Below are 23,906 nucleotides of genomic sequence, written 5' to 3' on the forward strand. Positions count from 1 at the left end.
CACCCCCACTGCCCAGCGGGGCTTTTCACCCAAAAAATGGCAAATCCGAGGCCCGGCCGCAGCCCCTACCCCAACGCTGCCCTGTCGCACCCCGCTGATTTAGCTCCCCCCGTCCCTGTGCTCAGGGCACGGCCCCCAGCCCAGCACCCCGGGGTGCGGGGGGGGAAGCAGGGGCTGTCGCAGCCCCCCCAAAAACCCCAGGTCGGGGGGGGGGGGGGGGGTCTCCGGGCACCAACCCCACAGCCGAGGGGCTGGGAGTGGATGGGAGAGGGAAGCGCAGCCAGCCCAGCCCCTGCCCCCTTCCCAGGCAGGGATGGATGTGCCATACCCCCAGATTTTGTGTGGGGGGGTGGGTGTCCCCCCAAACAGACCCCGTCCCTCCCCAGCCAAGGGGCTGCCTGCACAGGGCAAGGCGGAGGGGAACGGAGCGAAGGCTGCTGGACACGGAGGGATCCCTGATCCGACATCCACGGGATGCTCCCCAACACCTGCGCTACGAGCTCCCGCTGCGACCCAGCCCCGCTCCACGGCTCCGACCTCCATGGGAACGCGGGGGAAACGCGGGGGAAACGCGGAGGAAACGCGGGGGAAACGCGGGGGAAACGCGGGGGAAACGCGGGGGAAACGCGGGGGAAACGAACAGTTCCACGCCGAGGCAGGGGGTCCGAGCAGCAGCGACCACCCCTCGGTGACTGCGGGCAGAGGGATCCCTGCCCGTCCCCTGCTGCCTCGGAGGCGACGAAGCCATCGCCTTTCACCTACCCGCAAATAAACCATTCCAGCGTAGTTCCATTTTTCCTTTTAATGCAAAAAAATAGCCAAACACATCTTCCTTCCCCCTCCCCAGCCGCCCTCCCCAGGTGTGTTTCCTTTGCTGTTGTTTTGCTTAATATTTCCAGCCAAGCAGCTTCCCCCCCTTCCCAACCCTCCGCAACTCCAACAGCGCCCGGCGCTTTTCCCCTCTTCCACCTTCCCACCGCGGTGAAGCCCGAAGGGCCCCCGTCCACCGAAAAATAAAAAAAACCAAACCAAACCCAGAAGGAAAGCGTGAAAACAACAGAACGCACATTATTTCAGCAACGTGCCAGTTCTAATCCTGCCAAGAGATTATAGGAAGAAAGAAGAAAAATACAAAAATAAAACCACCAAACAAGTAGCGACAAGCACGGAGCAGCCCCAGCACAGAGTGTAAACAGAAGCTGCCCCGATCCGGAGTCCAGCTCTCCCGGAAAAGCAACGGCACAACATGCTTTGTACAGCCTGAAAGGTCCCTGCAGCGCTGAGCAGCGAAGGCGGAGGTTGTGGTTTTAAGCTTGAGTTGATAATATTTTTTTTTCCTTTTTTTTTTTTCTTTTTTTTTTCCTTTATGCAAAAGGTTAAAGTGATGTCGGAGTCTCCCAAGCGGCGTTTGCAGCACCGAGCCTGGCCAGGCGGGGAAAGGGATGAGGGGGCAAAGTGCCACGGGAAGAGATGGGATTTGGGATACGGGGACCCCAAGACCGGCGAGAGTAGGTCCAGGGCTGTGCAGCTGGGAAATCTGGACAAGGGAAGGGAGAGCAAACAAATACAAAAAAATATAGATATAAAAACAATTTGTGTTGAGGAGAAGATGAACAGTAAATCAGGGTTACTGTCGTCTTCCCCAAAGCAAGAATAATAATTAAAAAATCCCAGTTGAGGTGACAGTGAAGAGTCTGACAGAATTCCCTTCCCTGGGGGAAAATAAAAATACAAATGAGGTACCTTTTCCACCCCAAAGCCATCACCCCTTCCCACAGTCACACCAACGCTCCAGCCACTGGTTATTGTTTCTCTGAAATAAAATAATCGGGGCCAGGGCAGGCCCGGAGCAGAAGCACCATGCGTGTGGCTGGGCCACGGCGTGTGCTCAGCGCCGGGAACCCTCGTCCAGTTCCTCCCGGTTGGGTTGTTCAGCAGAGATCCAGTCTCTCCTTGACCCTGCAAACAGGCGGTATAGTTCAGTGCTCCACGGAGACAGAGCCTTTTCCAGGTCTCACGTGTTTCTCCAGCTTTTTTGTTTTAAAAAAAAAAAAAAAATTATATATATATTATATACAGTACAATGAAAATATCCATGGAAACAAATGGGGTGGCTGGAAAAGATGCTTAACAAAAAAGCCCAAAATAAAACAAATTCCCAACTCTTCCCCAAACTGATGCTTGCCTTCCCCACTAGTCCTCCAAGACCACAATCTCCACGTTATGGACCTGGTGCTGATGATCCTCCACATCTCCCACCACTTTCTCCTCAGTCCTCAGCTCTGTCTCCAGGATCACAGCTTTGCCTTCCGACTCATCCGTATCCGCTTCGGGATCCGGCGCCGGGTCGATCTCTATGATGGTTTGTCCGTCGTCCGACGTACCTTCCACAGCTTGGATGGTGGAAGTGAGGCCGGATTCCATGGCCACCAATTCCACGGGATTGACCACAGCTGCCATATTCGCCAGGGCACCGCTGTCCTGCACGGCCGCCGAGCTCAGCAGCGCCAGGCTGGAGGACGGGTGGAGGGTGACCGTGTCAGAGGAGCTGGTTTTGGAGGAGGACACCACGGTGGCGTATCGGAAGAGCTGGGAACCAGACGGCAAGGTATGAACAGTCACCGGGCTGGAGCCTTGGCTAATAGTCGCCACCGGGATGTTGCCCACGGAGAACTGTTGTCCGACGGGTGCGATGGCGATGGGTGAGATGACCGTGAACTGAGGTTGCTGGATGGGGGTGGAGGGGCTGAGGACGGTGGCGGAGGCTGGGCGCTGCAGGCGGGGTCTCTTGGGGGGTTTGGGAGCGCTGACAGGCATCAGCACCACGTTCTGGATGGTTTGGGACTTCGCCTTCTGGTCTTTGGCGAGTTTCTTCTGCTCTTCCAGCTGCCGCTCCAGGTCTGCAAAGAGAACGGCTAAGCAGCGTGTCGGGCTGGGTCAGCGCGCTGCGGGGGGCTCCCGGGGACTCGCGGGCTCCACAAACAACCATTACACCCCACGTTTGCAACAGGAGGTCTCCTAACCACCCCATCGAGCACGATCTTCACGTTTCACTCAAGATCAAACTGCACTGAAGGAAAAGACTAGATTCTCCTGCCACCCACATGGACCTGGTCAACGTTCTGCTCCCGCTCAGCCTGCTTTTGGCGGCTGGATGAGGAACAGGCAATGCTCTGTACCAATTTGCTATTTCTATTATCTTCCCACCGAGGAGAAGATGGGCATTTCTGCTCCCCAAGCCAGACCCACCTAGAAGGGAGAGTGGACAAGCCCCTGCAGACAGCAGGAACTGCTCCCCAGAGAGCAGAACTGCCTGGGTCAATGAAACATCTCCCAGTGTTCACCGAGACAAGGGTTGAGGAAGTCAGAAGTAGCACAGTAATCTCATTTATCCAGGGCAGTAGGGGACTAGGACATCCCAGACAAGAACAGGTCCTACGGGAGACGGTGAGGAGGGAGACGCATCCAGCAAGCGGCTCTGGGGAATCCAGGTCGGGGTATTGGATTGAGCTCAGGGGAAGCCATGTAAGATACCTGATAGCTCCACACCAAGACAAGCGAACAACTCAGTGCCCTGTACACGGAGAAGCTTATTAGCTCGGGCTCAGCACGGCACTGCCCGCAGCTCGGATGACAGCTGCACAGCACCTATTTCTTAATGCCAATGGAATTGGACTCGCACCCCCAGCAACCGTGGCTGCCCCGAGCAACTGCTCACTGCGAGGCAAGGGAGAGGGGAAATGCCACGCAAGCCCTGGGATGGAAAGGGATCGGGATGCATTTGTTTCGGGGCAGCACGTATTAAATGATAACCCAAATATTCGGGGGTTATGTCAAAGGAAAGTCGGTCCCCAGGAGCAGCAGCAGGATGAGAAGCCTAACTAGGCGCTGACTGTACCTGCCAACGTGTAAAGAAACTGTTCCTCTCCCTGCTCTGTCTGGTTTTTCCTGTTGTCCAGAACCTTCTTGACTGTGTCCATTAGGCCAAACGTGTGGGCAACGTTGTTCAAGACTGCAGCATCTGCAAGGGAAGAGCATGGGGCTGAGTGCGTAGTCCCACAGGCAGGACTCCGGCAGGCACTCAGAAGATGCTCGTATCGCACCAAAAATTCTCTGCTGCTTTTTGTAAAACCATCTCTGTTCTTTCACAAGGGCTGGCTGACAGGGGCAGACCCAGCTCCTGCATCCTTCTGACATCCAAGGACTACACAATCCCATTCACACGACAAAGAAAATGAAACAGAGATGTGTCACCCAAGCAACTCAAAATTGCTGCAAATGAAAGCATAATTTGCAATCACAGAGATACAAACGAGCTCTCCACCTACAAATCATCACCCCATGCTGCTGACAGTGTCATTAACATGCCAGCTTCACTGAAAGCTGTGCAAAATTTCTATTATAATCCACTGACTTCAATCACTCACAGCTTCCAAAAGCTGCCACCAACCAGACACGAAGATCCACCAGCCCAAAGCTAAATTAGAAAATAATAAAAAAAATCTCCTGGGTAGAAGGAATTTTGTGGCTACATGGATGTTTTCTCAGCAAGAATGTCGACGAGAGGTGCTCTCAAACCCTGTGCTCACAGGGGCATGGGCTGAACTGGATTAGGGAACTGATCCGAGATAAAAATAACCCTCAAGAGAGGAGGGGAGTTATTTTTAACCCAGATCAGTTCCCTCATCTGGTTCAGCCCCAAAAACAGGTTTTCTGGCACAACTGAAGACAGAACGAGAAGTGAGGGGGCAGGACCTGTTTGAGCCTGCGTTGTCACAGAGAAAAGTGAGTAACTCCGGTCTGAGAAGTGAATCTGGGCGCGTTTTCACGAGGGCTGGGACCTGAGGACAGCTGCCCGACGGTCTCAGCAAGGTGCCAGGGTGATTTTGCTCAGGGAACACGGTGGCACGTTGTGTCCTTGTGCCCCGCAGCGGTGTACGTGAATGACCTTCACAGCTGGGCAGGCTGAGACCACCCCCAGACTCGGCTCCCACAGCTCAGCTAACGAGCAGTAACCTACTCCCCACCCTGACTCAACAGCTGTAAGTGGCAGCGATGGATCCTCATCACTTTCTTTTTTTTGCCTGCAGCCACCCCTTTGAGCATCCTTCCCCACTGCAGAGCCAGAGGCTCACAACCTACCTGTCATCTGGAAGGGAGACTGACCCAATCTCTGCTGGACTCCTCGTAGGACTTCTTCTATCTCCTTCTGGATGTTGCATACGACCTCTTCCATCAGCCCCACATCAGCTATTCCCTTCCAGAACATCAGCGTGTCCTCTGGAGATGGAGGAGAGGGAAAAAGAAGTCAATATGTACAAGCATTTGGCATTTTCCCACAAGGCTACCTTAAACCTTTCAGGCAAGAGTTAACTTTGCAAGACAACTTCTCATTTGGCAATTGGGTTGGATATGACGTGCAAAAAAAAAAACAAACCCCAAAAACACCCAAAAGAAGCAAAACAGACCCAGGCAGCAAATCAGTAACATGTTTTCAAGCAGCACCATGTCTTCAAGGCAACATTTCACTGCCTCTGTTCATCTTTGCAAGATGCAGAGCTTGAAACGTTTGAGGAAATTCTGCCTAAGCTTCCATACTGATCCCCAGAGGGAAGGCAAGGCACTGCAGCCAGAGAGACCCAGCCAAGAGAGCCGACAGGGTACTAACAAGACCCTGCTCACTGATGGTTTCAGTCTAGCTCCAGGCTGGCAGACATTTACATCCTTAAAACGAACAAAAAAAAAAAAAAAGAAAAGGAAAAGCCCCTCACTAGTAGCAACTCTCTGGGGGATGATCCATCAGGCACAAGGCCTCTGCCTGCAGCGGCGAGGAGCTCTGTTGGGCAGGGACCCTGCGCGCCCAGGAAACACCGACATAGCCACGGGGCTGGGGGACAGCTCTGTCACTGCCTAAACTCTCCTTATTTTCAGGATTTCAGTCTCCAGAATTTAAGAAGCGAGGAGAGGGGGAAAAAACCCACCCAACAAGGTGCCTGAGCTTACCCGAGATCTCATCCGTGTCCTTTTTCAGGCCTTCCTCAGTGGCCATGGTGACGGCAGCCGTCAGAGCCGAGTTCCACTCGATCCCCTCCTCCATGCTCTCCTCCGACAGCGCGATCTGGGTGATGCTCCCTGCCAGAGAGGCAACGTCAGCTCTCTCTGCGGCACCCGGAGCGCCAGCCCTGAATCCCTGCTTTGCTTTCCACCCCCCCTTCACCCCTCCCAGGCTCTTTTTCACTCTCATGGTCAGGTTGTTTGTGCCTGGCTTCTTTCAACCAAATTAGCTAAAAGCAAATATTGCTGTTTCTCATTGGAACTGTGATTGTGAAAGGCTCTGGGGCTTCTAGGGGGAAAACCACCTGCCCTCCAGAAAGCAAACTGGAGTCCTGGCATCAAATGAGCACAAAGGGATCAGAATAAAGAAGGGAACAGATAAGCCTCAGCCCAGTGACCCTTCTTACATCATCAGCAGGGAGCTCTGCACCCCAGAGATGCCCTAATCTCTGAGGAAATGACAGGGTCAGGGTCCAAGCTGGTTTAGAGAAGGGAAACGGATCTGACTCAATCCTAAATGTCTGGATCAAATTTGGGACTAAGCCAATCTGCAGCCACTGTAAGGTTTTACCGTGTGCTTTCCAGGAGATTCTCCTTAGGCTACGGACAACTCTGCCATCTCACCCACCCAGGGCCTCAGAGAAAGGTAACCTGCCCAGCTGAACGATGCTGTACGGTTGGGAGTGGTCTTCTCCCCTAACCTCAGCAAAGAGATCGCTTTCTGCTCTGAAGCACGCGATTCGCTGAGAATTTGCAATTGTAATGACAATCAAATCGTGTCCAGCCATCATACCGCATGCATGGATGTCCCAGTGACGTGGAGCAGGCTGCTCCGGAGGAGGTGAGCATGCCTAGATTCATTCCTGAGTATGAGCCCATCTCATGCCTTTGTAATAGATCCTCAAATGGGAAAGACATCAGAAACACTGTACGAGCTCTCTCAGGTGTTTGCTCGCACGGTGACCCCAGAACAGGGATCCCTTCAGGGTGAACCTCCCCTGGCTCCCAAGGTTGCCTCTAGCCACTGCTTCACACCAGCTGCTTTCCAGCCCTTGCAGAGCCACCTCACAGCTGCTGCCGAAACCTCTCTGAGCAAATACGAGAAGCATTTTCCTTCCCAGAAACCAGAGCAGTCTCCTGAACGGTGGGACTGCCCTTGCTACGCCTGGGGAGAAGGTGTAAAGTGTGTGTGGGGTTAAATCCGATTTGATTAGCCCAGGGAGGGAGAGGAGTGTCAGAGGGAAACTCTCGTGGCATTGCTAACCGGTTTCCTACCGTCGGCTGATGTAGGAGTCTGCACCACACTCTGCTGCCCCGGCACCGGTGCTCTGGCGCTGCTGATCAGGAGATCAAACTTGGTGCTTCGACATGTGTTGGTACAAACTTTGTCGTGCTGGTAGAAGTCGATTTGCCCCGAGTCCATCATCTTCCTGTGCAGGGAGTGGGGAAGAGAACCAGGCTCAGCTCAAATCTCAGCCTGGAGATAAAAGGGAGCGTTCCACGTAGGAATGCTACGGCCACAGGAAGGATGGAGAAAGGGAGACCCAGCGCCACTCTGCACGCAAAATATCTCCTGCAGGGCTTTCAAACGGCAAATACAAGCCATCCCCCAGCTTCACACACAGGGCTCTGGTCCTGTTCCACCCCCAGCAAGTATCAGGTCCCCCAGGCAAGGCCATTTCCGTACAGGATGAGGAATCCTGTACCCCTCAGAGCACGGGGCCAGGATCTCTGCAGGCTGCTGGCCAGGTAATCTGAGCCTCCAGGAAGTCTCCCGAGGACTGCAAAGCAGACAAAACACCCGCTCGGGATCCTGCGGCTGCAGTGATGAAGCCCTGAAGCTGAAAACAGTGGTAGGCAAGTCAAAATACCTCAGCATGATTCCTCCAAGGCGAATGGCTCTCTTCCAGTCCTTTAGGGTAGACTTCCCAGCCAGGTGAACAAAATGCTTCGGGCTGATCAGTTGGTCATTGAACTGACGAGGAGATAAACAAATCTCAGCAAACAGGGTAACATCGCTTGGGAAGACTGCATTGGGACATCCAACACAGCCAGTCCACAGCTCATCCAAGCCCCCACTTCTACCCAGAAAGAGGAGATGCTTCTCAAATCCCTACCAGCTTCGATCCCCTCGGCACAGCAACACTTCTAACTCCGGAATGGGGATGTGTGCAGGGATGACCCGCCAGCCATCGGCATCCGAACCACACAGCTCTAGCCAAGAACAGCCCTGAGGGCTTTTGTACCAAGCATGAACCAAATTAGCTCCTTCCATGAACACATACAGTCATCTTGGGAGATCGTTCCTGTTACATCAAATAGCCGAGCAACATCTAGCTGACACGGGTATTCGCTCGGGCATCTGTTCTGCCCTGCTCCAGTGACTAAGATAGTTCCTGTGCAGCAGCGGAGGGGACTCGGCCTCAGCTGTTACATTCGCACACTCTCAAGGGGAAAAAGGCAACAGTGAGATTTCTCTTCTCGATGCAACCTGCTCACCGAGGAACTGACGGGAGCGGAGGATCAGGACATCAAGGGAAAGAGGCAAGGAAGAAAAGCTCTGGCAGATCTCAGTACACATCGCCTGCCTGCCTTCGGCTCCCAGGCCCTCATCAAGTGCCAAATATGACTCTGCTTTAAACAGTGATCAAGGGCAGCACTGAAATATGAGGTGGGTGATCGACCTTCACTCCTTAACCCACTCTTCCCCTACTTCTCCTCAGGCTAAAAACAACTTTAGCGCTAACAATCCATCGTGCTGCAAAGGCAATGTCACTCGGCTCCAGGACAAGGCTTGGATGAAATGCAAAAAGTAAGAAAGCCAAGTGCCAAGACCTCGAGAGCAGAGAAGGAACCCACTGCGAAAACTCCCTTACCTTTACACACTTGACGTTAATTCCTGGACAGACAAACTTCTTCCAGAGCAGGATGGCTTTGCTCTCCCCACAGGTGATGGGATAGGCAATCTCGATTTCCTCGTTTGTTTCAATGGTGCTGGGGTCTGAGGGAGAAAGGGGTGAAGATGAAACTTTCCACCCAAGAAGTTCAAATCCCACCAGGTGGGAGCTGAAAGCTCCCAGGCTGGGAGATCTACACTCAGGAAACCAAAAGAAGGGCCGTTCCCGGTTCAGGATCAGTCCTCTCTTAAGTCTTCTCCAATTACTAGCTCTAACAGCAACAGGCATCTGCTTTTTAATACAGCAACACTCAAAATGAAGCTCATCTATCAGGAGAACATGAGATCAGATAACCAGCACATCTGTGAGGGGGGTGTCAATGAGAACGATCTTTGTGGAAACAAAATGCTTGAAAATTTGAAGCACAGATCTCTCAGATTTCTTCGAGCTCTGGTATCTCTTTAGCAGCGATATCAGATATTTACTGATAAAATATTCTCTTCACATGCAGAGTTTCTGCTAATACTGCCAAAAGACCCACGCCCACGCAGGAAGCAGAACTTCTAGTGACAGCACCTAATGACAGGAGACTTTTCCCACAGACTCCTCAGGATGGCAGGGAGCCCTCGGAGCCAACCTGCTCCCTTCTTCCGAACAAATCCAACCCAAACCGTCAGGCTGTCCGTTCAGCAAAGAACCAGCAAGGAGAATCCGATGCTTCCACGGGCGCAGACACAACCACCGTCCTCAGAACCATCATTCCTGCCTGCTAGTGTCTGCACACCGAGACTAGGGGGGAAATCTCGGCTCCCCTGGACCCCGTGGGAGCCCTTACCATTCATTGCAGGAGAGCCAGGATCTCAGTTCCAGGACTTTGAGCCCAAGCAGTAACAGCAGACACTTATTCCAGAGTATGCCCAGACCCTGCACCCACATCCATGCCCGGGAATCAGCATCTGCAGGGGCAGAGCCAGAAGAAAGCCCAGCGAACCGGAGACCCCAGCCCTGCAGAGGAGGGGATCCTGCCCACGCCGAGTGGGAACTCACCGATCCCTTCTTCTAGCTTGTGGATGGTGTGGGTTTCGACGGCCACTACGGCGGCGCTGGCCTCGGAGCCCTCTTGGTAAATCCTGTTGTGAAAGCGTCCGTTGATAAAGAAACTATATAAATCATGGAAAATTAAGATTCACAGCACAGAGTTAAAAATTCAGTTAATTTTTCTTCCCTGACCTTGAGGTATGTGGATTTTGTTTGATACACTTTCAGTCACAGGCATTTTTTGGCACATACAAAATACAATAATAATCCCAAGGCCTGAAACATGCAGAGGCGTTCCCGGTCCTGTCATCGCACCCTCCACACTGCCAGCGCCACCGAAGCAGCTCTGCAGCGCGCTTCCCCGTGCCGCCTTCTCTTCTGGTTCCTGATACAGACGGTTACCCAGGACAACAGGAAGGGGAGCTCAACGCCCCAGGATTTCCCTTCCAGCCCCATGTGACACTGCAGCAGGGGTGATCACGCAGGGAAGAGTCACGGTCAGGCCTACAGCCACCCTCCGCTGTGAATATTATCAAACTGGAACCAGTATATTTACGTCCTGATTGATCCGGAGTTCAATGGAAGTGCCTGGTGGCAGCCGCTTCTCCGCAGCAGCTGCCAGGGGTACCACAAAATTCCCTCCGACATCCCAGTTTCATCAATTTTAGAGGAGGATCGTTTTAGGGGAAAACCGGCACAGAGGCATACGCGGAAGTGGGCACCTGGGCGCAGGCCACCACGTACAGCAGCTGCAGCATGGCAAAATCCCGCCCTGGGGACCGTGAAGAAGGAGGGCGGGAGGACGCATGGCTGGGGCAGCACCGTCACCGCCTCACCACCTCCCCGCTGCCACAGCCATTGCTGGGTGGCCGTGCTCCAGAGATGGCATCGCACGGACACCTCCCTGCAGGACAACCTCAGTCCTTGGAGGCTCCATGACAGCAACACACACAAAAGCTTTTTTTTTTTTTTTCCCCTTTACCGTGAGCGGCACAAAACCACCGCAGACCTGGAAAATGCTCGGTCCCCGCACCACGAAAATCTACAGGGGTGCCCCCCACCCCACCCCGCACCTCCCAGCCACACCGGTACCATCCAACTCACCCTTGCTGCACCGGCTGGAGCTGCAAGATCACTTGGGTTTTGGTATCCTCCGGGTTCTCCCCTTCGTTTCCGTCACTTGGTACAACCACCACATCACCCACAGGGACGCTCACTTCGGCATTCGCCATCTCTCACATGAAGCCCGGCGGTGGCGAGGTGCCGCGGTGCTGCAGAGGGTAAAGCAGAGGCAGGTCTGTACGGCGGCAGCACCGCTGCCCGTGCAGGGAGAGGGACAGGCAGCCGTGTGTAAGCATGATCGGTCCCGACGCAGCAAAGGCCGGGCTACCGGGGACCGCGGGGCCGGCAGAGCAAAGCTCTGGCTCCCAAGATGGGACCAGGCATTTTAAATTCACCCCTGGAGAGAGACGCCAAGTGCCCGTCAACACGCGCGAGGATTTCTCCTCCCCTGTCGATCGCGATAGCAGGGAACAACATCTCACCTCACCCGACGACACCAAACCCGCAGGCAGACCCCCCCCGGGGCCACCCCGCTCGCAGCCCCCCGAGCCGGTGGGTTCCAGGGTGCTCTGAGGCCCCGCTGCCCTGACCGGGCCTGGCCTTCACCCTTCCCGCCGCAGACCGGTATTACTGGCGGCGGAGGTGCGGTGCGGACCAAGACCCCCGCCCGGGGCAGTGCTCCACCGGGACTCCCCACCGTGGGACACCCCCCCCCCCGATCCCCGGGCCGCGGCTTCCTCAGGATTTCCGGCATGGGGGGCGGCCGGGACACAGCGAAACCCCGACGGCCACGGCCTGCGGCCCGCACCGGGCAGAGGCCGGGCCTAGGCCTGGGGTGCGGGGCCGGTGGGACCCCCAGGGCCGCGGGGCAGCACGGGGGAGGCCCGCCCCCCCGCCGCAGGGAGCCCCTAGCCCCGGTGCGGGCCGCCGGCCCTCGCTAGGCCCAGGGGAGCCCCCGGCCCCCCCCCGGCGGACAGAGGTCACCCTGGAGGGCAGAGGTCGCCGAGGCCAGGGGGCAGAGGTCAGCGCCCCCCCCCCCCCCAAGGCCGCAGCCCCCCCCCACCCTCCCCGGGGGTCAGGGCCGGGGTGGGGGGGGGGGAGGCGCGGGGCCCCCCCGCGGCGCGCGGCGGCGGCGGGGCGGGGCTGCCCGGGGGAGGGGTGTGGCCTCCCCTCCCCTCCCCTCCCTCCCCGCGGGCGGACGCAGCGGCGCGTCCCCCCCCCCCCACCACCCCCCTCAGGCCGCCCCCCCCCCCCCGCCCTGCGGCGCGCGCGACGTCCGCCCTCGCGGCGGCGGCACGTACGGCGGCGGCGCGCGCTGGGGCGCCCCCTCCCCTCTCCTCCCCTCCCCGGCGGGCCGGGCCCCCTCCCGCCCCGCCCCGCCCGCCCCGCCCCGCCGCGCCGCTGCCTGGCCCCTCCCGGCTCCCGTAGCGCGGCGCCGGCCGGCCCTTACCGTCGCCGAGCGGCCGAGTCCGGGGGCTGAGAGAAGGGGGAGGGGGGGGGAAACGGGCCGGGCAGGCGGGAGCATGCGCAGTAGCCGCCGCGGCCTCGGCCGCCAGCACTTCCGGCCGCCGCCTGCCTTAAAGGGGCCGCAGACGACGGACGGAGGCACTCGCGCGGGCGGCGCCGTGCTGCCCCCTGCCGGCGGCCGGCGGCACCGCCCCACGGTTTCCCCCGCGAGGCCGGGACACGCGTGACGGTCTGGGGGCCCGGAGGGGGCAGTGGGAAACGGTACCGGGCATCTCCAGCCCCCCCCCCCCCCCGCCACGGCGGATCGTCCCCGGCCCCCACGGTCCCCGGGGGGCATCTGGCAGCGTCCCCAGCCGCGCCCCTGTGCTCCGCGTCCCCCAGCCCCGAGCGAGCCCCCCCCCGCCCCGGGTGCCCGGCACCCCCCACCGCAGGCCCGGCCGAGCCCCCCCGCTCCCCCCCCCCATCCCGGGCCGTGCCGCGCCGCGCCCGCTGCTCCCGTCGGGCGGTACCGGGGGACCGACAGCGAGGCGGCCCAATGGCGATGCGGGGCCGGGCGGCGGTGGCCAATGGGCGCGGCGGGGCGGGCGGGGGCGGGCGCGGAGCGGTGGGCGAGGCGGGGCCGCGGCGGAGCCGGTGGCGGCGGCGGCGGGAGGATGCGGGCAGGCGGCGGGGCGGCGCGGGGGGTGCTGGCGCTGGCGCTGCTCCGCCGCTGCCTCCTGCTGGGCCCGCTGGGGCTGCGCCCGGCCGGCGGACAGGACGGTGAGTGCGGATTGCGGGGCACCGGCGGCGGGGGAATCCCCGCACCGGGACCCCCCGCTCCCACCGGCACCTCCGGGACTCCCCTTCCCTCGCCGGGATGGGCCGTGCGCCGCGCCCGGGACCGGGACTGGGACTGAGTCTGGGATGGGGACCGGGACCGGGGCGGGGACCGGACGGGTTCCCCTCTGCCCCGGTACCGATGCGGGACGGGCTCCTCACCGTGTCCGGACCGAGCTCGGACCAGGATGGGCTCCCCGGTACCGCTCCGGGACGGGGTCCCCGCTGCCCCCTGACCGGGACCACACCGGGACGGGGTCCCCGCGGTCCGCCTGGCCCGGTACCGCTCCGGGACGGGGTCCCCGCCATCCGGCTGCCCCGGTACCGGACGGGACAGGCTCCCCGCTGCCTCCACCGCCCCCGCATCACTCCGGTCCCGCACCCGCTTGGTCTCCCCGCAGCCCCCAGCCCCGCTCCCCCATCCCACGCTGCTCCCGGTGCCGGGGTGCCGCCTGCCCCGGGGGTCCGGGGGTCCCGGGGATCCCGGGCTCGGCTCCGTCCCGGCCGCAGGGATTTCCCCGGGAATCCCTAATCCCCAGGGCCCCGACTCTGCCCCGGTTTCAGAGGATCGCTGGAGCTTACGGTGAACAGCCGGGAGAGCCGGGCAGCGGGCTCCAGCCCGGGGATGCTGCGGGCCCCCGGTAGCATCGCTCCGGGAGGGGGGGCGAGGGGGGGGGGGGGTTGCACCCACGGGGGGCATCCGGGAAGGCCCCGACAGGACGTTCAGCCAAATCCCATCCCGAAGACACGATTTTCCCCGGCGCTGCTCGTCCCCAACTCATCCAAGAGCAAGGAGACGAGGACGGGACATGCGAAGCATCGTCCCCAGCGAGGGGAAACTGAGGCACGGGCCAGGCCGGCGTCACCCGGGGGGCAGAACCCCGCTGCGTTCCCCAGATGCGATTTGGGAGACGTCCTACAGTGGGTTTCCACTGGATCCCAAAGCTGCCGCTGGATGCCGGGGAACTCTCCCGGGGCCGGCAGCGTGCCGGAGGCTCCAGGAGGCAGGAGCGTGCCGGACTTTTCCCGGAGCATCGCCCTGTTGTGTCTTTCCTGCATCCTGTGAGAAAACAAACAAATCCCTGGCAGCAGAAATCCAGTTTTCCCTTTTTTTTTTTTTTGGCAATTGATTTTTTGGGGTGGACAAGTCCCCTGGCCCCCCCCCGCCATTCCCGGCCCCTCCGTAGCATCTTTAGAGCCAAATCCCCCGGGTGCGCGTGCGGCTCTCGGCTTATCTCCGGCATGCCCGCCCGGCATGTGCCGGCCACGCTCGGGATGTTTTTACTGAGGGTTTCCTTTCCCGGGATGGGGCCCCTCCGCACCCATCGGCGTGGAGTTCGGGTCCAGAGGTCCACCCAAGACCCCCAGCTCGGGTGCACGTGCCGGGCCGTCCTGCCCAGAGAGGGTTTTCCGAGGGATCTCGATGTCTCTGACCTTCCTTGCTGGAAACTCCCCCCAAATACCCCAAATTTCTCCCCCCCCAGCGCAGCAGCCCCTCTGGGGGTTGCTTTTCCCGGGGTCCCCCATGCCGTTACCCCCATCCAGCCTGCCCCCGGTGCCCCCCTCCCCGCAGCCCCGGAGAGCCTGATCCTTCCCGGCTCTGCTGTAACGGGGGCCGGTCCCCAGCTGGGAGAGGGGGAAATTTGGGGATTTCACCCAGTCCCGCATCACTGCCCAGGGGGTGTTCACAGGATGAACCCCCCCCCCCGGTTTGGCTGCCAGCCCTTCCCGCAGGCTGGGGAGGAGTGGGCTCTGGGGGGGGGCTGGCATCTTCCACCTCCGGGCCCCCCCCCTTTTTTTTTTTATCCCAGCAGGATTTTCCCCCGCTGGTGCTTTGTGCCGTCTCCGGGCGACGGCGAGGGGAGCCAAGGCAGGGACGAAGCCGTGCCCGCCATCCCTTTTCTTTCCGGCCGCGCCGGGATGATGCTTGGCAGGAGCAGCAGCTTTTTGGGGATGCAAGGGGGGGGGGGGGGTGTGAACGATGGACCCCCCCAGCTCCCCAGCCCATGCAGAGGGGCTGAGCGGTGCTTCCCCCCCTCCCTGCCCTTCCCCACGCCCCAATCCTGCCCCGGCTCCGCCAGAAATCCCCGTCGATCCCCGACACCGGGCGCTTTCAACTCAAGTTTCCAGGATATTCCCTCGTCCCCACGGGGGTGGCGAGTCCGGAGAAAAAAAAAAAAAAAAAACCCTTTTGTGGCTGGTGCTGGCATCGCCCCGGGAAGGAGGCGACGGGGATGCAGCTGCCCAAGGTTATCCTCAAGGTCAAGGCTGCAGCCGGGGGTTCCCGGGGGCTGCTCAGTGCTGTACAGCCCCGTGGCGGGGGGGGGGGGGGGGAGGTATTTCCTCCTTACATCCTTTTGTATCCCCCAAAATTGGGGTTCTCCTGGCCTGGGGGATGGAGAGGAGCTGGAGGCGTGGGTCTGCACCGGGTGATCGTGGGGGAAACTGAGGCAGCTTCATCCCTGGATCCCCCCAGGGACTGTCCCCGGTGGGGAGCGGCCAGAAAAGCCACCCAAAAAAAAAAAAAAAAAAAAAAGATATTTCAGACAAGGAAAACATCTGAAAGGGCTGCAGGTGCCCAGGGGGTGTCCCCAGGGCTACGTCAAGTGGGGAAACTGAGGCAGGGAGCACCCCAGCTGAGCTCCACCAACCCCCCCCCCCATCTCTCTGCAGGGGACGGTTGTGGCCACACGCTGCTGACACCCCATAGCGGCACCCTCAGCTCCAAGAACTACCCAGGCACCTACCCCAACCACACCGCCTGCCGCTGGCGGCTGCGCGCCCCCCCGGGCACCTCCCTCCTCCTGGCCTTCGGGGACGTGGACCTGGAACCCTCCGAGCGCTGCGCCCGCAGCTCTCTGCTGCTCGCCGACCCCCACGCCGGCACCGCCTACGGTAAGAGGGGGTCTTGGGGGAAACTGAGGCAGCACCCACCGAGGGGCTGCAGATGGGGCGGGGGTGAGATCACGTCACGTAAAGTCCTGGGTGAGGAAAAGATCAGGAAAATCCGGCTTTTTAGCTGATTTCATCACGGGGAGGGGGGTATCCGAGGAGGGGGGTGTTTGAGGACAGGGATCTCTGAGGATGGGGGTACCCGAGAATGGGGGTACCCAAGGAGGGGGCTGTTGCCAGGCTTGGGGGGGACACACAGACCCAGCTGGGACCAGATGCAGCCGCCGATTAATTAATTCTGCTGCTCCACAAACGCTTCCAGGATTTTCCCGGAGAGATTTAATGGTCTTGGGGGGATTTGACGGCACCGGGAGCGCGGCGGGTGCTGGGGGAGATGTCTTGGGAGGGGGGGGAGGAAGCGTCACCGCTGGGGTGTCGATGGGGTGGGGTGGAGGAGCAGCCCCGAGGCCCGGTGAGGGGCAGGGGACGCTGGGGGAAACGGGGGGGGAGAGGAGCCGGTTTAGATCCCCCACTGCTCCCGGGACCGGGGTTTTTCTGTTTTCCAGGACTTTTTCCGGGCTGGTACCCAGAGGGGGTCCCCATCCCCCCTGCCATGGCCTTGGGGACATGTTTGTCCCCATTTCCCAGGACCCCAAAGCCCAGAGACCACCTGGTCCCGGCAAGGTCCCATCCCAGATGATGCTCCGGGGGCTGGCGGAGGTGGCGGGGCACCCACTGCCCCTTTGGGTGCCTTCGCCAGGGCCGTGCGTGCCGGCGGGCTGGGGTGGGGGGGGGGTGTGACGTGGGGCCAGGGTCCCGCTCCCTCGCCCGCGGCTGACGCCGGCCCTTGAGAAATCCCAGATGTTTTTCGGGAAGCGGCCGGAGCAGGCGGAGGCTGTGGGCTGCTGACTCAGACCCGCTGGCTGGCGCCTGGCCGAATCCTGCCCGGGGACGTGCCGGGGTCCCCGCGGGGGGTGGCAGCCTCCAGCCTGCGGCTCGACCGAGGGGTCCCCAGCAGCCTGGGGGGTCTCCGGAGCTGCCGGCTGGGTGGGCACCGTACCAGACATGGCAGCACCGCGGCAGCATCTGCCCAGGGCAGCGCTGGCATCTGGCAGCGGGTGGGAAATCTGTACGCGTGTGTCATCTGCATCTCATCTGCATGTCATTTGCGTGTCATGCAGAGCCCCCGTTCTGTCACGTCTGTGACCCTGTGACATCTCTGCATGTCACACGTCCCCTGGGCTCGACCTCTCGGTTAAATATGACCCAGGCAGGGCGAGGGTGCGGGTCGGGGTGGGGAAACTGAGGCACGGCACGACCCGCCCCGCCACAGCGGCGGTTTCACCAGGGCAACGTCCCCAGGGCGGCGATGGCATTTGCTCAAAGCATCTCTGGGCGCCCTGAGGCCCCGGTGATGGACACGATGCAGAGCAGAGACTCGGGGAAGGGGGGGTGATGGCATTCCGGGGATTGGGGCCACCTCTTGTCCCCGGTTGGGACTAGGGACGTCCCCAAGGAACCCGCCTGCTTGCTAAGCCGAAGTTTTAATCAGGGAGATGGAGACTGCAAATTAATTTGGATTAAACGGGGGGGATTTAGGAGGCAGCTTTGGTGGCGTCTGTGAAAGGGGAGACCGGGAGGGGATGGGGACACAGCCCCGTTTCGGGGTCCCGTGGGGCCACACCATGTGTGCCAACCCCGACAACGGGGGACGCGGTGGCAGGTGCCCGACAAGGGCTGGTGGCCACTTGCACCGTCCAAGCCATGGTGGAACGAAGAGGCGCTGGGGGGAAGCAGTGGGGGGGTCCCTGCCTGGCCGGGAGCTCGTCTGTCCCCACTCGGGGAGGTGGGGACATCTCGGGGTGCCCCCTGGGAGCCTGGTCCAGCTCCGACCCCTGTGCCTGGGGACTGCATCCCCCCCGGTGCTGCTTGTGGCTGTGGGGGGACAACACGTGCCCCAGGTCCCCCCCGTAGCGTGGATGTAACTGCTCTGGGGCTGGGACCACCCTGGGCACGGGGCCACCCCGGGGCTGGGACCACCCAGCCCAAATTCCTGAGCCCCCCCCCTGCCCCGGCACTGGCGAGGGCTGAACCGGGGTGGTGACACCCTGGGGTCTGGGTGCCGGTGCCCGTTCCCGGGGACCCCCAGTCCTCTCCACGGCCCCGTGGCTGCCGGCAGGGCCGTACTGCAGGAATGCCGCCCCCGCCGCCCCGCTCCTGGTGACGAACTCCAGCGCTGTGACCGTCCTGTTCAACAGCACCAGCCACCGCTCCGGCCGAGGCCTCCTCCTGTCCTACGCCACCTCGCAGCACCCAGGTAGGGGGGAGCATCCCCCAGGGATGCAGGGACCCCCTGCCCTGCCCCGGGCTGTGTCTTGGCCCACGGAGTGGGGGGGGGCATGGCCGGGGGTGGAGGGAGCTCGTTGGTGACCCCGGGGTGGGCTCCCATCGCCCCAAGCTCCCTGAAGACCCACGTTCTCCCTGGCTGGGGGGCAAACATGGGTGACCCCCAGGCCACCAAGCCAGCTGGGACCCCCCCCCCCCAGCACCCTAGACCCCCAGGTCAGCTGGGACCCCAATATCAGGCAGAGCCGCAGGCGTGGGGCTGATGGCTGCAGGGACTGGAGGGCCATCCCTCCCTGCGTCTCTGGGACGGGGTGCCCCGGGGCAGAGGAGGGTGCTGCGGGGGTCCCTCACCCTGGGGTGTCCCTGCCTTGCAGACCTGGTCTCCTGCCTGGTTCGAGGCACCCACTACACCCAGGAGTACGTCAGGTGAGTGGCCACGGGTTGCGAGTGGTCCCCGCTTTGGTGACCCCGGCATCGCTGCCGGTCCCCATCAACCCTGATTTCATCCCCATCCCTCTCCTGGGTACTCAAGCTGCGCTCACCCCAGGGCTTTTGGGGTGCAGCCGCAGCGGGATGAGGAGCAAAGCAGGTATGCAGAGGGGATTTGGAGGGGAGCGAGCCCTGACCCCCCCCTCGCCGTGTGTTTCAGCGTGTACTGCCCCGCGGGCTGCAAGGACATCGATGGGGACATCTGGGGCAACCCGAGCCAGGGCTACCGGGACGTAAGTGCAGAGCCCGGCTCGCCCCGCGGGGCACCCCGCTGTGCAGGTTGGCACCCATGGGCGACACCCAGGGGTGCACCCACCGGGGACGGTCCCCAGCACGCGTGGCTACTGCTCGTCACCCCCCGGTAGACCGCAGGGGACGGGTTTGGCCATGGGGTGCCCTCATGGGGTGCCCACTGCCCCCCCCCCCGCCCCAGGGGGGCTTCTCTCACCCCTCCCTTGCTCCCCGCAGACCTCAGTGCTGTGCAAGGCGGCCGTGCATGCCGGGGTGATCGCGGACGAGCTGGGCGGGCAGGTCACCCTGTCCCGGGAGAAGGGGATCACGCTCTATGAATCGGCCTTCGCCAACGGGCTCCACTCCAAAAGGTTGGCGAGGAGGCGGGGGGGCTGGGGACCCCAGCTGCACCCCACGCCCGGCTGTGGGACCCACCCGCACTGACGCAAGGGACCTGCCACCCCTCGATTTCGGAGACCCCCAGGGTTCGTTCACCTGGGGACCCCTCAGTCTGATGCTCCCCCCGCTTTCCTCCCCGCAGGGGATCCCTCTCCGAGAAGCGGCTCATATTCCACAAAGGTATTTTTTTTCCCATTTCCCCTGAAATTAAGCCACGAGTTTGGCTGCCGAGCCCAGCACCCCCCCTCCGTGCCACGCCGGGTTGGGGGTCCCGGGCTCCCAGCCTGCCGTCTTCCATGGCCAGCCTGCGACAACGCGCTGGAGGTGGCCGCATTCAACGCCTCGTCCTGCTGGCACGAGGTGGACGCGCTGGGCCAGGACCGAGCCTGGGCGGCCGAACGGGCGGCGCTGGGCACCGCCGGCCACTCCTGGGCGGCCGAACCCGGCTCCGAGGGCGCCTGGCTGGAGCTGGACCTGGGCACCCGCAGGAACGTCACAGGTGAGTGTGGGCCGTCGGAGGGGGGACAAGAGCTGCCCTTGTCCCTGTGCCACCCTGACCGCTGTCCTCCCCACGGTGACATGGCTGCCAGCCTCGCTGACCCCCCCCAAAACCTGCCCAGAGCAGTTGTAGCCCCCCTATAACTCCCAGGAGGCGCTGGAGCTTGTGCCATGGTTTTACTGGTGCAAACTGGGATGCAGACAGCACCCCGGCTGTCCCCTGTCCCCCTTTTGTCCCCGCTGTCCCTGCCCCCCCCCTCCATCCGCAGCCGTTTCTGGGACGAACAAGTTAATATTATGCTCTTGCATCTGGTGCCAGCGAGCGCCTTTTGTTCGGCCGGAGCCTGCCGAAAACGGGGGCTTTGTGCGGCGGCGGCTGGTGACTGCGGGGAGGAAAATGGGGACATTGTCCGGCCGGAGGCTGGAGGAGGGAGGAATGCGGGGCTGGCAGCCGGGGCCGGAGGTTATCGGTCCTGGGGGCAGAGCGGGGGGTCCGATGCTCGAATCTGCCACCCAAACCCCCTCCCGGGGCTGGTGACGTGTCCTGGCCCCCCCACCCCCCCGTCCCCTCCCAGCAGGGACCCAGGTATCCGAGATCGGGGTTATTCCGGCTGGGAAAGCCCTGCCCCATGCAACGGGGCGCGTTGGGGCCCAGAGCAGCCCCCCAAACCCTTCCCCAGTCCCTCACCCCCCAGCTGACAGCAGGGCCCCCCACCAAGGGCTCACTCCTGCACCTACAGGCATCATCACGAAGGGCTCCTCCGAGCCGTACGACTACTACGTGACGTCCTACCGCGTCTCCTCCAGCCGCGATGGGAAGAACTGGAGACCCTACAGAGGCAGCGGTGGCCAGGAGGACAAGGTGGGCGTGGGAGGGGGGGACAACGGGGGGGGGGGGGGGCGCACAGACCCCCTCCCCACAGACACGCGGCCACCACCCTCTCCGGCAGGTCTTTGAAGGAAACGCCGACAGCCACGGGGAGGTCTCCAACGCCTTCATCCCCCCCATCGTCACCCGCTACGTCCGCGTCACGCCCCAGAGCTGGCACCAGCGCGCGGCCTTGAAGGTGGCCCTGGTGGGCTGCCAGCTGGCACGGGTCCGCGCGCCCCGGCCCTACGGTGAGCCCCTCCGCGGGAGCTCTCACCCCGCACCCCAAACGTCCCCAGTGGTGGTCCCACGCTCACGGTTCCCGCTCTGCCCCGCAGTGCCCAGCATCCCCAGGGAGGTCCCCGTGCCAACCAGCCGCCCGACCAGCCTCACGCCCATCCCCGGCGTCGCCCTGGACCCGGAGAAGGCAGGTGGGTGCCATGGCGGGGGGGGGGCTGTCACTGGGACGCAGCGTCGTCTTGTGGGTGCTCCAGGTGCTGACGGACCCACTCGGGCTTTAAATTCCCCCCGTGACAACACATTGATTTTCCTTTTCTGGTGGCCCCAGGTGGGCTCCTGGCACCCATGGGTGCAGAGGGGTGGGATGGGGCACCAGGGGCTGATGCTGCCCTCCCTCCCCAGGCTCCACACTGCTGGTGATGCTGCTCATCGGCGGCTTCGTGCTGCTCTGCTCCAGCCTCCTGCTGCTGGCTTTCCTCTGCCGCAGGAAGAGGTGGGTCCCATCCTGCTCCCCGCTTCACCCTGGGGACCCGGCATCGCCTCCCCAAAACCCGGCAGCTCCGGGTGGCTCCGTTCGGCCGCTCACCGGGTATCGAGGGGCACAGCCCCCCTGTGCAGCGGGTGCCAGGAGGTGGGTGGTGGTGGTGGGCACGGGGTGGCCGGGACCCCTCACCCCGATCTCGCTCTCCTCTTGGCAGGAAGGCGGCAGCGGAGCTGAACTGCGGGATCACGAAAGGTAAAGGGTCCCCAACCCCTTCCCGGGGGTCCTGCTACATCTCGGGGCCAAATTCAGGAGGGGTGCAGCTGGTTTAACCGGTGCTGCTGCCGAGCCCTGAGCCATCCCGGCACCGGTCTGCCCCAGGCACGGCGCTGCCTGTCCCCAAGGGACGGCGTGTGACAACTGGGGGGTTCTGCTCTCTGCCCAGGGTACCCCAAACTGGAGTCGAGCCAGGTGTGCTCCCTGCAGAGCCTGCCACCCCCCGGCTCTGTGCTCACCTCCTTCCCCACGGCGGCTGCACCGGGGGACCTCAGCCAGACCCATTCGCCAGGTAACGGGGACGTTGGGGCGCAAATGGGTCCCTCGGCCCAGAGCCGGAGCCATGTCTCCCCCACTGCACCCTGGGGTGCCCATTCCCGCCCTCAGCACCGCTCTGGTCTGACCCCTGTCCTGCATCATGGTCCTGTGCAAAACGGAGACCCTGGCAGGGCTTAATATTTTTAATTATTATTATTCCACCTCAGACACAGGCGTGCACGTTGCATGGTGGCTCGAGGGTGCCAGGACCCCACTCTGTGCCGGGGCAGAGGGACATCCTGTCCCCGTGGGTGTCCCACCCTGGATGGGTTTTGGCACGCGTCTGCCCAGCGTTTCCCAGCCCCGGGGGCCCAGATGTGCCCCTTTTCTCCACCCAGCCCACCCACGCGACCCCTTCAGCGCCGCAGGGACGGTCTCCCACTGTCCCCAGCTCAGAGCCCGCCATCCCCGTTGCAGAGTACGCCGAGCCGGACCTGGTGCAGGTGAGCCCCGGCAGCCAGACGGGCCCTTCCACCTTCAAGCCGCTCCTGGACGAGGGCTACACGCTGCCGCTGGTCACGAGCCACTACGACGTGCCGGGAAAATACCACGAATACGCGGAGCCGCTGCCGCCCGAGCCCGAGTACGCCACGCCGTTCAGCGAGCCCGAGCCCGCCGGCAGCCGCCGAAGCCCGTGCGGCATCACGGGGCTCCCCGCATCCCCCACGCTGCGGTACGATGCGCCCACCCAGCGCCCTGGGGAGCTGCCTCCTCTCCAGGGGCTCGGCGGGGCGTGCACGGCTCCCCGGGGGGAGCGGACTGCCAGCCCCGGTGGGGATGGCCCCTGTGCGGAGGGGTCCCGCTGCCAGCCGGGGGCCTGTCCCCTCTCCCACGTGTACCACGAAGCCCTGTGAAGCTGCGAGGAGGAGGAGCCCAGCGGCACGTCCCGGCGTGGGGGGGGGGGGGGGGGCGGAGGGCCGTGCTCCGGCCGTGGAGCTGCCCTGGGGTCCAGGGCGATCTTTTCTAAGAACAATGCTATTTAAATGTACATATAAATATATGTATCTCTCTATACATTGCGCTACCTGTACACGGACGTTCCCGCCCCGCTCTCCCGCCGATGCCCCACCCCTCCCCGGGACACGACACGGCCTCACCCCTCGCCTTTTCTCTACCGTTGACGCTTTCTCGGGGCGCCGGAACAGGCGGTTACCGGCGACCCCCATTGCAAAAATTGTGCTTCCGAAATCTCTTGATGTCGATTCCGCGGGAGCGGCCGCGGGGCCCCCCCGTGCCACGCACAGCAGAAGCCCTTTTTAAAGCTGCGCTTCCGCCGCGCCGGCACCGGAAAGGGCGAGGGTACCTCTGAGATCACGGCGAGGCACGCGTCCCACGCCGAAGGGCAGCGCCCGGATCGCTGTTTCTCCTCTTTTTCTTCCTAAGTAGCATCCTTCTTTCCATCGTTTCTGCGGTTTTTCACCCCAAAAAACCCGCCGTTTTCCCGCCTCGCTGAGGCACCAAGCGATATGCAAATCGCGCGGGGCATGATGGGACACCTCCCCGCCGCGCCTTCACCGAGGAGCGGAGGGGCTCC

The 23,906-nt window shown here is 62.1% G+C and overlaps 2 protein-coding genes and 1 non-coding gene across 10 annotated transcripts; 1 reads left to right on the forward strand and 2 right to left on the reverse strand.

Annotated features, from left to right (window-relative positions):
• Positions 1-900: 900 nt before the first annotated feature.
• GMEB1 (glucocorticoid modulatory element binding protein 1) lies at positions 901-23,822 on the reverse strand. Of its 7 annotated transcripts, none has more exons than XR_008573981.1 (11): positions 11,534-12,127; positions 11,094-11,260; positions 9,999-10,111; positions 8,931-9,055; positions 7,926-8,029; positions 7,330-7,484; positions 6,004-6,132; positions 5,143-5,280; positions 3,899-4,021; positions 1,744-2,900; positions 901-1,537 (listed from the first exon to the last, which is right to left on the reverse strand). XR_008573981.1 is itself a non-coding variant. In XM_054802476.1 (11 exons), the coding sequence occupies exons 2-10, from the start codon at positions 11,219-11,221 to the stop codon at positions 2,194-2,196; spliced, it is 1,722 nt and encodes a 573-aa protein (XP_054658451.1). In that variant the 5' UTR covers positions 11,222-11,260; positions 11,534-12,128; the 3' UTR covers positions 902-1,959; positions 2,186-2,193. The 7 variants fall into 7 exon arrangements, 6 of the variants coding, with proteins under 6 accessions (XP_054658449.1, XP_054658448.1, XP_054658451.1 ...); XM_054802476.1 differs by having other exon boundaries at positions 902-1,959; positions 2,186-2,900; positions 11,534-12,128; XM_054802475.1 differs by having other exon boundaries at positions 902-2,030; positions 2,186-2,900; positions 11,534-12,128.
• LOC129195863 (discoidin, CUB and LCCL domain-containing protein 1-like) lies at positions 13,119-23,384 on the forward strand. 2 transcript variants are annotated; one of them, XM_054802471.1, is made up of 15 exons: positions 13,119-13,277; positions 16,008-16,229; positions 18,376-18,543; positions 18,947-18,998; positions 19,222-19,294; positions 19,530-19,663; positions 19,834-19,871; positions 19,996-20,190; positions 20,930-21,051; positions 21,140-21,308; positions 21,396-21,488; positions 21,700-21,790; positions 21,996-22,033; positions 22,224-22,346; positions 22,790-23,384. In XM_054802471.1, exons 1-15 carry the CDS (start codon positions 13,172-13,174, stop codon positions 23,224-23,226), a joined length of 2,061 nt encoding a protein of 686 aa, XP_054658446.1. In that variant the 5' UTR covers positions 13,119-13,171; the 3' UTR covers positions 23,227-23,384. The 2 variants fall into 2 exon arrangements, with proteins under 2 accessions (XP_054658446.1, XP_054658447.1); XM_054802472.1 differs by having other exon boundaries at positions 18,406-18,543.
• Positions 23,502-23,630, reverse strand: LOC129196004 (U11 spliceosomal RNA). Its single transcript, XR_008574014.1, has one exon. It is a non-coding gene; the product is annotated as a U11 spliceosomal RNA (small nuclear RNA).
• Positions 23,823-23,906: the final 84 nt, after the last annotated feature.

Source organism: Grus americana, chromosome 23 (assembly GCF_028858705.1).
Source record: "Grus americana isolate bGruAme1 chromosome 23, bGruAme1.mat, whole genome shotgun sequence".
In the NCBI taxonomy this organism is placed as follows: domain Eukaryota; kingdom Metazoa; phylum Chordata; class Aves; order Gruiformes; family Gruidae; genus Grus; species Grus americana.